At 53.0% G+C, this 10,200-nt stretch overlaps 2 protein-coding genes across 2 annotated transcripts in view; one reads left to right on the forward strand and one right to left on the reverse strand.

The window, feature by feature from the left end:
* KCTD17 (potassium channel tetramerization domain containing 17) overlaps nucleotides 1-2,841 on the forward strand; it is a gene marked incomplete at both ends in the record, with an annotated part of 3,917 nt that extends 1,076 nt beyond the window's left edge. Inside the window, 4 exons of the mRNA XM_008938589.1 lie at nucleotides 582-673; nucleotides 1,571-1,666; nucleotides 2,023-2,148; nucleotides 2,803-2,841. Coding sequence (XP_008936837.1) covers nucleotides 582-673; nucleotides 1,571-1,666; nucleotides 2,023-2,148; nucleotides 2,803-2,841 — 353 coding nt within the window. The remainder of the gene's footprint in view (nucleotides 1-581; nucleotides 674-1,570; nucleotides 1,667-2,022; nucleotides 2,149-2,802) is intronic.
* Nucleotides 2,842-6,320: 3,479 nt separating this feature from the next.
* Nucleotides 6,321-10,200, reverse strand: part of TMPRSS6 (transmembrane protease, serine 6) — a 14,747-nt gene continuing 10,867 nt past the window's right edge. The window contains 6 exon segments of the mRNA XM_008938587.1: nucleotides 6,321-6,479; nucleotides 7,172-7,308; nucleotides 7,640-7,911; nucleotides 9,273-9,441; nucleotides 9,726-9,842; nucleotides 10,129-10,200. The exon segment at nucleotides 10,129-10,200 is cut by the window's right edge and continues 10 nt beyond it. Of these exon segments, the coding sequence (XP_008936835.1) occupies nucleotides 6,321-6,479; nucleotides 7,172-7,308; nucleotides 7,640-7,911; nucleotides 9,273-9,441; nucleotides 9,726-9,842; nucleotides 10,129-10,200 (926 nt within the window).

A 10,200-nucleotide genomic window follows, 5' to 3' on the forward strand; every position in this document is an offset into this window, starting at 1 on the left:
GCTCAGGCCAGCATAAAACTAACCAGTTAGAGGATTCATGGGTGAATGAGGGTGTGTCAGGTAGTGAAGGGTCAATCTCCCCACCTGCATTGTTGTTGTGCTGCCCTGGGGACATGTGAGTGTTGGCTCCAGGCTGCCTTTCCCTCACCCATCCTCTGGGAACGAACCTTCCTTTCCCTGAAGGCCTGTTAGCAGTCTCAAAAAGGAGAGGGGATGGATGCACAGAGACAAAAACCTGAAACACTTCTCTGTTTACCTGTCTTGAGGTGGAGCACAGGGGAGAGAGCCAAAGATCACCTGCAGTCGTATGGGGCTGCAAGGGGGGTGCAAATCCTGCTGGCCCAGGAGGAAAGTTTGGATTTCTTAGGGCCTTTTGGTGCATTAGAAACACCATGCAGGGAGCCAGGGTTTAATTATGCAGTAAGAGTTTCAAGCAACAAAAACCTGTTAAAAAGTGAGGGTGCAGTGCCATCTCTCCCTGTGGACCTTGGGAAGCTCAGGACTGATTTTTAGCAAGCCAAAAAAAAACCAAAAAAGCAAAGACAGGCTGTTAACTTTGTGTCTTTGTGGTCCTTTCTCAGGGGTCCTAGAAGAAGCTGAGTTCTATAACATAGGTCCTTTAATCCGAATAATCAAGGATCGACTGGAGGAGAAGGACTACCCAGTAACCCAGGTATGGAGAGGAGTGGCAAGGGGGGCGGGCTGGGCAAAGGATGAAATGTGGAAAGGGAGAGGTGAGTCTAGAGGGAGAGCAGACTTGGGAGAAGCAGCAAGACACAGAAAGAAGCAGCTAATTAGAGTTTATGTGTTAATATCTACGTAGCAAAGTCTTTCAGGGGAGAGGCAGCAATCATTTTAGTGACAATAAACAAGTTACAGGCTTGTTTTGCATCCCCAGAAGTAATGCTGGATGTAGTCCCTGAAACCAAATCAGCTCCTCCAGCTTTTGGAGGAAGGCAGCTGATGGCTGTGGGATGTGGAGGAGTGTTTGTGAGGAGAGCAGAGGTGTCGTGGGGAGGAGGGCTGTGGTGTGGGGACTCCTGAGAATGTAATCAGGGTGAAGAGCATGGGGGTACCTATAGTGAAACCTACAGGGAACAGGAGAAGAAACATCTGTGGAAGAGTTAAATGCAGAAGATGAGGCACAAGGAATCAATCCTGTGGCACAATCCCACCTTGTCTTGGCCAATAACCTTTTAAAAGCTTTCTTCTGGGAGTGTTGGCTGATATCTCACCTCTCATCATTTCTGCCTTGGGTTGTAAGCCTCCAGCAACACAGCCACTTTGTGCTTGCAAAACCCCAACAGCATCTGTGGCATTTGCATAAATGACTTTGGAACAACAAATGCAAACTCCTCATCAAAAGAGCACAGCATCTTCTGGGGATCAGGAAGCTCAGTCCCTCCTCTCCAGAAGAGGTACTGTCCTTGCTCCCTGTGATGGCACAGTAGAGAGTTGGGTTGTGGTTTCCAGACTCCTTTAAGCTGGGACATGGGGAAGAGGACAGGTCTGTCAAGGAGGGACAACAGCCTTTATCATCTGACCTCACACTCTGCAGTTTTGCTGTCAGGTGCCTCCTAAGCACGTCTATCGTGTGCTACAGTGCCAGGAAGAGGAGCTCACTCAGATGGTTTCCACTATGTCAGATGGATGGCGCTTTGAGCAGGTATGGAGAAGGCAGAGGAGGGTAGGAAGGAATTGTCTCTTTGTGAAAAGGTCCTGGGTACCCTGCAGTCCCCAGGAAAGGCACCTTCGCTCTCCAAGAGTGTTGGATCAGTCACTGATGGTGCTATCACACTGGCTCTCTTTTGCCCCTTCTCTAGAGGTTTAGAGGATACTGTGTGGGGTGAAGCTGTTTTGCATCCTGGCTGACTCCTCCCCCCGTTCTCTCTGCTGCCTCCACTTAATTATAAAGCCTTTCTGCTGGGGCTGCGGGCTGGACTCTGTGCTGCGTGGTGGGCTTTCCAGAGTGGATATTTGCAGCAAATGTGTGCTTGTGATTCTTGCTCTCATCTTTTCTAGCTTGTGAACATTGGCTCATCCTATAACTACGGGAGTGAGGATCAGGCTGAGTTCCTGTGCGTGGTTTCCAAAGAGCTGTACAACTCCCCCAGTGCCCTGAGCTCTGAGCCTGGCCACAAAGCCAAGGTGAGACCACCTCGCTCCTGGTGCCTATGAGATCCTTGTTTACTCCCTCTTTCATATCTCTGCTGTGACCGTGGGGCAGCTCCGTGGTGAAACACAGGGGCTTGTCTTGGTGTTGAGCACGGGGGCACTACACCTATTGCCCAAAAGGAGGGGAGAGTCTGTTGAGGGTGGTGGTGTCTAGCTGTGTGTGGCAGGTGGCTTTAGCAAGTTACCCTGACACTCCTCATGCTACTCTAACATCCCCCTCACGCCTCCTCATGACCATCCTGTGCATGTCACTCTGCCTCCAGGGTGTGGTTTTGCAGCCTAAGGGGCAGGAGGTCACCTGCTCCACCTTGGAGGGAAGGACAGAAAGGTGTGGCAGTGCATGACATACTGTAGACCCTCAAATACAGCAAGGAGTGCTAGTGACTGATACCAGTTATTGGGCAGTGGGATCACAGCACTTATGAGTGGCTTAGATAGTCCTGACTTGATGCCCCTGAAGAAGATAAGTGTCTTTGTTCAAGCTAGCTTGGCCATGGGGAAAGGTCCCTTTTTAGTCCAGTGCCATGACCATTGCTTTACTCCCTCATGTGTCAGAAGGAACTGCCATGGCTCATCTTGCAAGTATCTCCACTCTTTCTTCCCTTTGTCCTGCATGCTGGGCCACAGAGCACAGAGGAGAACCTGGAGGAGGAAGAGCAGGAGGTGGAGGAGGAGGCAGAAGCAGAAGCAGAGGAGAAAGGTGCAGCAAATCCTTGAGGAAAGTGAATAAAAATAACCCCCCAGGCATAGAACCGGCCACCTTTCTGGTGAGAGCTCACAGCTAGCAGCAGGGAAGGACTAGGGCAGGAGCTGGGGCAGTCCTCTCCAGGAACAGGAGTCTCTGGAGAGAAAGCTGACAGGGGAGAGCTGTTACTGTGGCTGCTGCTTTGTATTTTAAACTGTTCAGTTGATTTATGGTTATATTTTTATTTGCAGACTCTCCACCCCTATTCAGGATTGCACTAAAGTCTTTCTTCCTCTGGACCTTCCCTCCTTCTCCCCTCTGCTTCCATCTCAGCACTGTCACCTACCTCCTACCCTGCCCCACTCCCCAGCCTCCAGCATCCTCCCCTCTGTTCTCTTTGCCCCCCAGAGCTCTGAGTGGCCCCTGCCTGGAGCCCTGTCTCTCTCTGCTCCTCACTTTTCCTCCTCTGCAGGTATGTTACCTGTCTGCACTCCCAGCTCCCGCCAGCCTGAGCTCTGCATGAGTGACTCACTTCCCTCTGTGGGTATGGCCCTGGTTTGTAGAGCTCGGGGAGGGGAGGGAGGGAGGGGAGCTCGACTCATTCCTAAGGTGGCTTTTCCAGTTCTCATCCTCTCTGTGCCTTTATCTGCCAAGCAGGCCCTACGGCTCTGGACCAGAGGCTCTGGAAGCAGAAGGGAGAGTGCAGCTGGGAGAAGTGAAGAGGGCTGGAAGTGAATTCAAAGCAGGGAGGGGTGGCATGGGGGAGAGGGAGAAATCTGACACATCCCTTCTCCAGGCTGCCCTCTGCAGCTCCTCCACTTGCCAGCCCAAGAGCAGCTTGCAGAAGGCAGCCTGGTGTTTTCCCCTCCCTACCCTCCCTTCCCTGGGCTTTTCCCTGGGCTCTGTCAAGATGAGAGCGTGGTGGGAAGGGGTGGCAAAGGCAGAGCAGAGGCAGCCAGGACCAGCTCCAGATGTTCTTGCAGCTGTGTGTGAAATGAGCCTCTGTGCTCTGCCTCCTGCTGGGGGAGGCTGCCCGGCTGGTGTGCATGGGGCTGGGCACAGAAAGCTTTAGAAGGAGGATTCTCCTCTGGTACCAGAAGACTGTGGGGCTCTTGTTAAACTGGGAGTGGTCAGTGCCAGTCTGTCCTGGGGCAGGGCACTTGTTAGCTGGCTGAGGTTTCTCCCCCCCTCTGTTTGAGAGCCTCCTTGTCAATGGCTGTGGGACCTGAGTGGTGTTCTCTTACAAGTCAGTGTATGTTAGTCATGTGGACTTTTCCTTTTTCTCTGCTCTCCCACCCTCAGGCCTCATGTCTTGTCTTTTTCTTCTGTTCTCATTTCCTCTGTCATTTCCCTTTTCCTTTTTCTCACTCTCCCCTCCATCTCTTTTTTTCCCCTGCCATTGATTTTGTTTCTCTCTTTCTCTCTCCTCTAGCTGTTACAATCCAGAGGTCTGAGGATGTGATCCCAATGCTTCTCTGCAGCCTTTCCATTCCTTGTTTATATGTTTATTTTTGTACTGCAGTGTACAGCAGCCCCCAGCCCCCCAATGTCACCTCCCAGACCCCTTCACTCTTCACATCCAGCCACTATTCTTCACAGACTCACCTCCGAGTCTTGAGCCTCTAGCCCTGGAGGAGGGCAGATGCTCCACCGACCCCATGGGCTGGAGCCCACGGCCCCCTCCCATGTCTGGCAGGCTGGCTTTCCTTAATGTCACAGTGTCCCCTGCTGGGGACATCAGCAATCAGCCACTGCAGCCTGCAATCTTCTGAACACCCTGGCTTCCACTGGGGCCCCGAGGTGGTGATCCTAGTGAAAGGACAGCTCCTCACCCTAGACAGTCCTGCCAGCTGGGCTGTGCTGGTGGCCAGAGGGCAAGTGCAGAGTCACTGCCCTTGTCTGGGGCTCCTGCACAGTTCATGGGGTGGCCCTGTGCTGGGTCTCACACTCCTTGGTGCCTCCCTCCCTGTCCCCCAAAAGCAGCCCTGTGTGGGCAGGGTAAGGAGGAGTCAGACATGCTGCCTGGTCCCTGGAACGTGCTGGCACCTCATGTCATGTCAGCTGACACAAGGAGATCCCTGTCTTTGGGACTGGCTCTGAGGACACCAGGGTGTAACTCCTGAATAAAATTCACAGCCTGTTCCTCCTTGCTGCCTCTCCTTTCAAATGGCAGAAGTTTGGTGCTGGTAGAAGGGGGTGGGAGCTGGAGAAGAGTTTGGATTCATCACCTGGAGCTCCCAGAAGCTGCTTCTGCTGCTCCTTCTTCTGGGGGCTGGAGGTACTTCCCACTGCATCCGTGCTACATCCCTACTGCAGGCAGCTGGGATGCAGGGCAGGGTTTCTTGTTGCTTTCTGCACCCCTAAATCATAAGAATGAGTAAGGATCATCTATCTAGCTATAGGATATTGACCCTGCTGTGCTTGGGGGGTGGGCAGGGGGGTGGAAACTTTTGCCCTTTGGAGTTTGGTCAAAAAAACCCACAACCCCCATGATAATTTTGAATAGAGTAAGGCAAGCTAGAGCCAAAAACCCCTTCAAATTAATTTTATTTCTAATTCCAGAGAGTGGCCCCTTGTGGGTGTGTGTATATATGTATATACACACACAAAGAAATATATCTTTATGTATATGTTCAGTAAAAAAAAACCAAACCCACGGCAGTCACTATTTAAGCCCTGTGCCCTGAAGCCTTCTCCTTCACCTCCTGGACTGTCTGAGTTAGGAGATGGAAGCAGTTGAGACACCCTCATATTGAAGGTATTTCAAAGGGCTGAGGGAAGGGGGTTGGAGGCTGCTCCAGTGTTTTTCCAAGAGCTGGGGCCTTTTCCTGAGGGAAGGGCATCAGTGGAGGCTGGGTGCTGTGACTCTGGACTGGTGCCTGGCAGTCAGTGGGATGTGGAGAGCTGCTTGGCTGAGCTGAGCAGCACATGCCAGCTAAGAAAAGAAGCAATCAGGGAGATGGGAGAGGAGGAGTGATGGGAGGGGAAGGGGGAAGGAGGACGGGCAGCAGGAAGGAAGAGAGAGGCAGATTGATTTCACAGTTACTGGAATCTCTTAACTACAGCAGTCACATTTTCTTTGGGCAAATGTTTCAGCAGAAGATTGTGGCTGAATCACATGGTTCATGGAAAGTTCAACTCCCCTCGTTCCTTTCCTCAGAAAGCAACAACTCGGGACTGTTGCTGTGTGTTGTGTTATTGTCCATCTGTCCATCCCCCCAGCTCTTGTGGGTGGATAGCCTTAACCACACCTGGGGATGCGCCCTGGGAAGCACTGAGGGAGTAGAGGGTCTGCCTGCTCTTCTCTGCAATCCCCACTGCAGGCATTGTTTTACCCTGCTCCAAAGAGCACCCTGGGTCTGAGAACATCCCACACAGAAGCTCTCAGAGAGGTGGTTGATCAAGATGAGGAATGAGTGCCATGTGAGTCTGATGGGGAGAAGACAGAGGTGCACTTTTCTCAGCTCATGGTTTGGTTCATCCAGCCCAGCACTTGAGTGATCCTGGTGTATACTCCATAGTGATTTGGACGTGCACATCCCATTCCCCAGCTGACCAAACCAGCCAGAAACCACCTGCCACTGGGTTCCTTGCAGGCCAGCGGACCTCCAGAGTCACCCTAGAGAGAGGGAAAGGAAAATGGGGTGATGGTGATCCACCAGCTTCTCCTGCTGGTGATTACACTGGCTCTGTGTCCCTCTGCATGCAGATCCCTGTATCCCCTCAGCCCGTGCCTGGGCCAACTGCAACGTGCCTTATACCTTGGGCAGATGTCAAAAACAGCCTCTGGTGAACACATCTGACCCATTGTCACATTCCTGCATCAAGGGTTCTTCCCCTTAGCCAGGCTTCAAGAATCTGGCAGCTCTACTGTTTCCTTCTGCTTCGTGTGGGACTTCTGAATGTGTGGAGAGCAAGGAAGCTGGTGGAATTTAACTGGCTACCCAGAGGGATGTGAGACAGAGTTCTTGGAGATTGGTAGTAATGAAGGAACAGGCAGGGTACTCTGTGTGACAGCTGCTAAGGAAGCTGAGGGGGTGAGGCCGATGTAGACATGTGACTTGAAAGTGGGAGATAAAGAGTGGGGAATGGGATGAAATGAGAAAAGGAGAAGTTTAAGTGTATTTGGATCCTGTTTAAGGGAAAGATGCTGGGAAGAAATGGTACTGGGATCTGTTGTCGGACACTTAGATCAGAGGAAGTGCATTTGTGGTCTTTTTACCCTCATTTCAGGCTATGGAGTACATTTGGTAGACTTGGCATGCATCCCACCTCTGGTAGTCACCCCTGATCCCAAAACTCCTCTGTCACCTGGCAGGCATCTTTCTTGCCCGTGTGGTACCCAGCACACAGCATCCTGGGAGAAATCATGTAGTGATAGGCCTCGCTGCAGATGTCCTGCTGGATGAGCTGCACGTCCACCTTCTGCAGAACATTGCTGACGTACCCTGAGGGTCAGAGCACCAAGAGTAGTGCACGTGAGCGATACTGGAGCTTCCCACTCCTTTCCACAGTCCCCCAGCCCACGCCCATCTCACTGCATGCTGAAGGCTGCCATCCCTCTATAGGTTACCACACTGTCATGCCTGCCTCTCTGAATGAGGTTTCAAGGCACTCAGCAGGCAACTTTGGCCAACCTAGGACCCAAAATCAAAGGAGCTGAAGGAGACATAATGCTTTGGGGTGAGCAGAAGCCCTATTCTGCCTATCCCATATCCAAACCTGTGTTTCCACCTTGTCTCTGCTACAGCAGGCCACCAGCAAAGACCTTGCACCTACCACCTTCCTTGAGGGCTCCCCAGCCAGTGATCCAGCAATGAAGGCCAGGCTCGAAGAAGTGAGAAGGAGCAGGCAAGCAGATGGGCTGGATTACGGGCGAGAAGATCACAGGATGGTCCAGCTGGAGCAGGGCCACATCATAATCATGGCTGTCCTCTTCGTAGTAAGGGTGGAGGAAGAGGTGGATCACCTTGAAGGACACCTCTGTGTGGCTGGTGGCATTTTGAAAGTATTTGCCCAAGTAAACGGTCCAGATGGAGGCAGAGGCCAGTCTGTAGGATGCAGCAGAGAAGAGAAGTCATCACACGAGCAGAGAAGGATGGGCAGAGCTTGGCTCTTTCTGGCTTTTGAGGAGTCTCTGGTATGGATGATCATCTCCCTCAGAGAGGCCTCTTTATTTGGCTGCTGATTTCAAGAAACTAGGTGGGATGTCTGTTGATGCCTTGACATGCCTGTACAGTGGGACTCAGTTTGGGCAGACACTCCTATACGCAGAGAACTTGCTTGTATTTGCTTCTTTTCCTTAGCAAAGCAGACTAAAGGGTGTATCTAGGTCAGGCAAGCAAGTGGGACTGTCATGTGGAAGTGACTGACAGGGCAGAGAGCAGAAGCTGAGCTAGTGAAGGAAAGCTGCAAGGAGAAGGAGACAGGGAGAAGAAGGGGAGCAAACTCTGAGAAATTCCAAGAGGGAGGGAAGGGAGAAGTGGCTTAGAGGTGAGGGCATTAAAAGGCATGACAACCCTTTACAGAAACAGGGGCTAAAGCTGGGGACAGCCAAACAAGGTGACACCTCTGAGGACAGACCAGCTGAGAGCTAACAGCCAGGGGACACCCTGGCTCTGGCAGGAGGAAGAAAGACAGGAGCAGGGCGAGGGAAGAAGTGCAGCTGTAAAGTCCCTCCACTTCTGCCAAGGCTGGTGTGACAGTCCCAAGGATGACAAGCAGCTCTTCCTCCCTGAGCTCACAGAGCACCAGGAGACAATGGCAGATGGGAAGGTCCAGCAGTAGGACCTGGGTAGCTGGGGGATCCCTACTAGCTCACTGGTAGAGAAAAAGGGGAGTTTGGAGGAGGTGGAGACTGAGCCTGAATGTCCACACTCCTCTCCCCAATTCCTATTGCCTGGCACAGCTATGGACCTTCCTCCTCCTCACCTCTTCCCTGTCTGAAAGAACGAGTGAACCCTCCTGATCTTTATGTTATTGCCATCATTGTGGTTGAAAGGACCTGGAGGAGCAACTGAACTTCCTAAACTATCCTAACCCAAACTCTCCTGCCCCACGCTATCCTGGTCCCATCCTAGCACACGCTGACACTGGCATGGCTGTGGTAGAACGGGGACAAGGCAGAGCCAAAGCACAGGTGGAGCTGTGAAGTGCCTTCCACCACCATTCCTCTCCCAAAGCTGCTTTGTGCCTCCCAGCACCACCCTGGGTCACGCACACCCAAACCCAGTGCGTGTGTCTGTAGCCCCTTTCTCCACCTCCAAGCCAGGGAGAAGCATGGCCTGGGTGCCAGATGAGGCGTGTGGCTGCCTGGTGGCATTTTCACACGCCAGATCATCCTCCCAGCATGCGTGACGTGGAAAGCAAAGCAAACCTTCCTCCTGCCCAGCACCCCTCCCTCTCGGCTTACCTCTCATCTTGGAAGCAGTGTGCGGCCGAGACCACCCAGCGGTCAGCAACCAGCGTCCCCCCACAGATGTGACGTCCCCGGACCTGCAGGCTGGCCTGCCACGGCCATTCTCCTTCCACGGAGTTTGCACCACCCACGATCCTGCTGAGAGGGGCTTGCAGCCCACAGTCTGAGGAGGACGAGATGCAGCAGGTACTTCAGGGGAGGAAGGGAAGGTGACACACTGTGCCTGCTCTTTCTGCTGGGAAGGAGCACTCCCTCCTCAGTGTCACTCAGGCACGGGTGATTTCCCTGGCTGGAGCCGTGGCATCACTTGACATGAGCCACCAGAAGGTGATGGAGCAAGGGAGAGTGGGGGCTTATGCTAGGGTAGCAGGGGGGGAGAGGGGATGGCTTGCAGCTACGTGGCATCCTGAACCTGCCTGGCTAGTGGGCGACTGAGCATTGCCTCACCACAGCTCTTCTCATCAGACAGGTCCTTGCAGTCTGCAGTGCTGTCACACAGGGGGTTGGGTTTCTTCACACAGCTCCCATCCTCACAGCGGTAGGTGAAAGGGCCACAGGGCACCCCTGCAAGAAGAGAAGGTGAGCCAAGGTTGAGGGAGGGCAAGAGGTTGTAGTTGCAGCATGAACCCCTTTGAGTTGGGGGAAAAAGCCAAGAGAGAGCTTGGAGGAACTCCATCAATGATGACAGGAGATTTTCTGAGCAAGCTTGGTCAGCTACAAACACAGATGTCGTGAGCAGGTTGGGCACGTTGGCTCCCAGCTGGTGCTCTCCCCTCACGGGGGGGAAAGAACGCTACCAACAGCCTTGCTGGGGAAGATTTTTGTGCCCCCAGGCCTGTCCCCTCCCTACCTTCACTGCACTGCTCCTCGTCGCTGCCGTTGGCACAGTCCAGCTGGCGGTTGCAGACCCTGCTGAAATCCA

Source organism: Merops nubicus, unplaced genomic scaffold (assembly GCF_000691845.1).
Source record: "Merops nubicus isolate BGI_N331 unplaced genomic scaffold, ASM69184v1 scaffold50004, whole genome shotgun sequence".
Taxonomy (NCBI): Eukaryota; Metazoa; Chordata; class Aves; order Coraciiformes; family Meropidae; genus Merops; species Merops nubicus.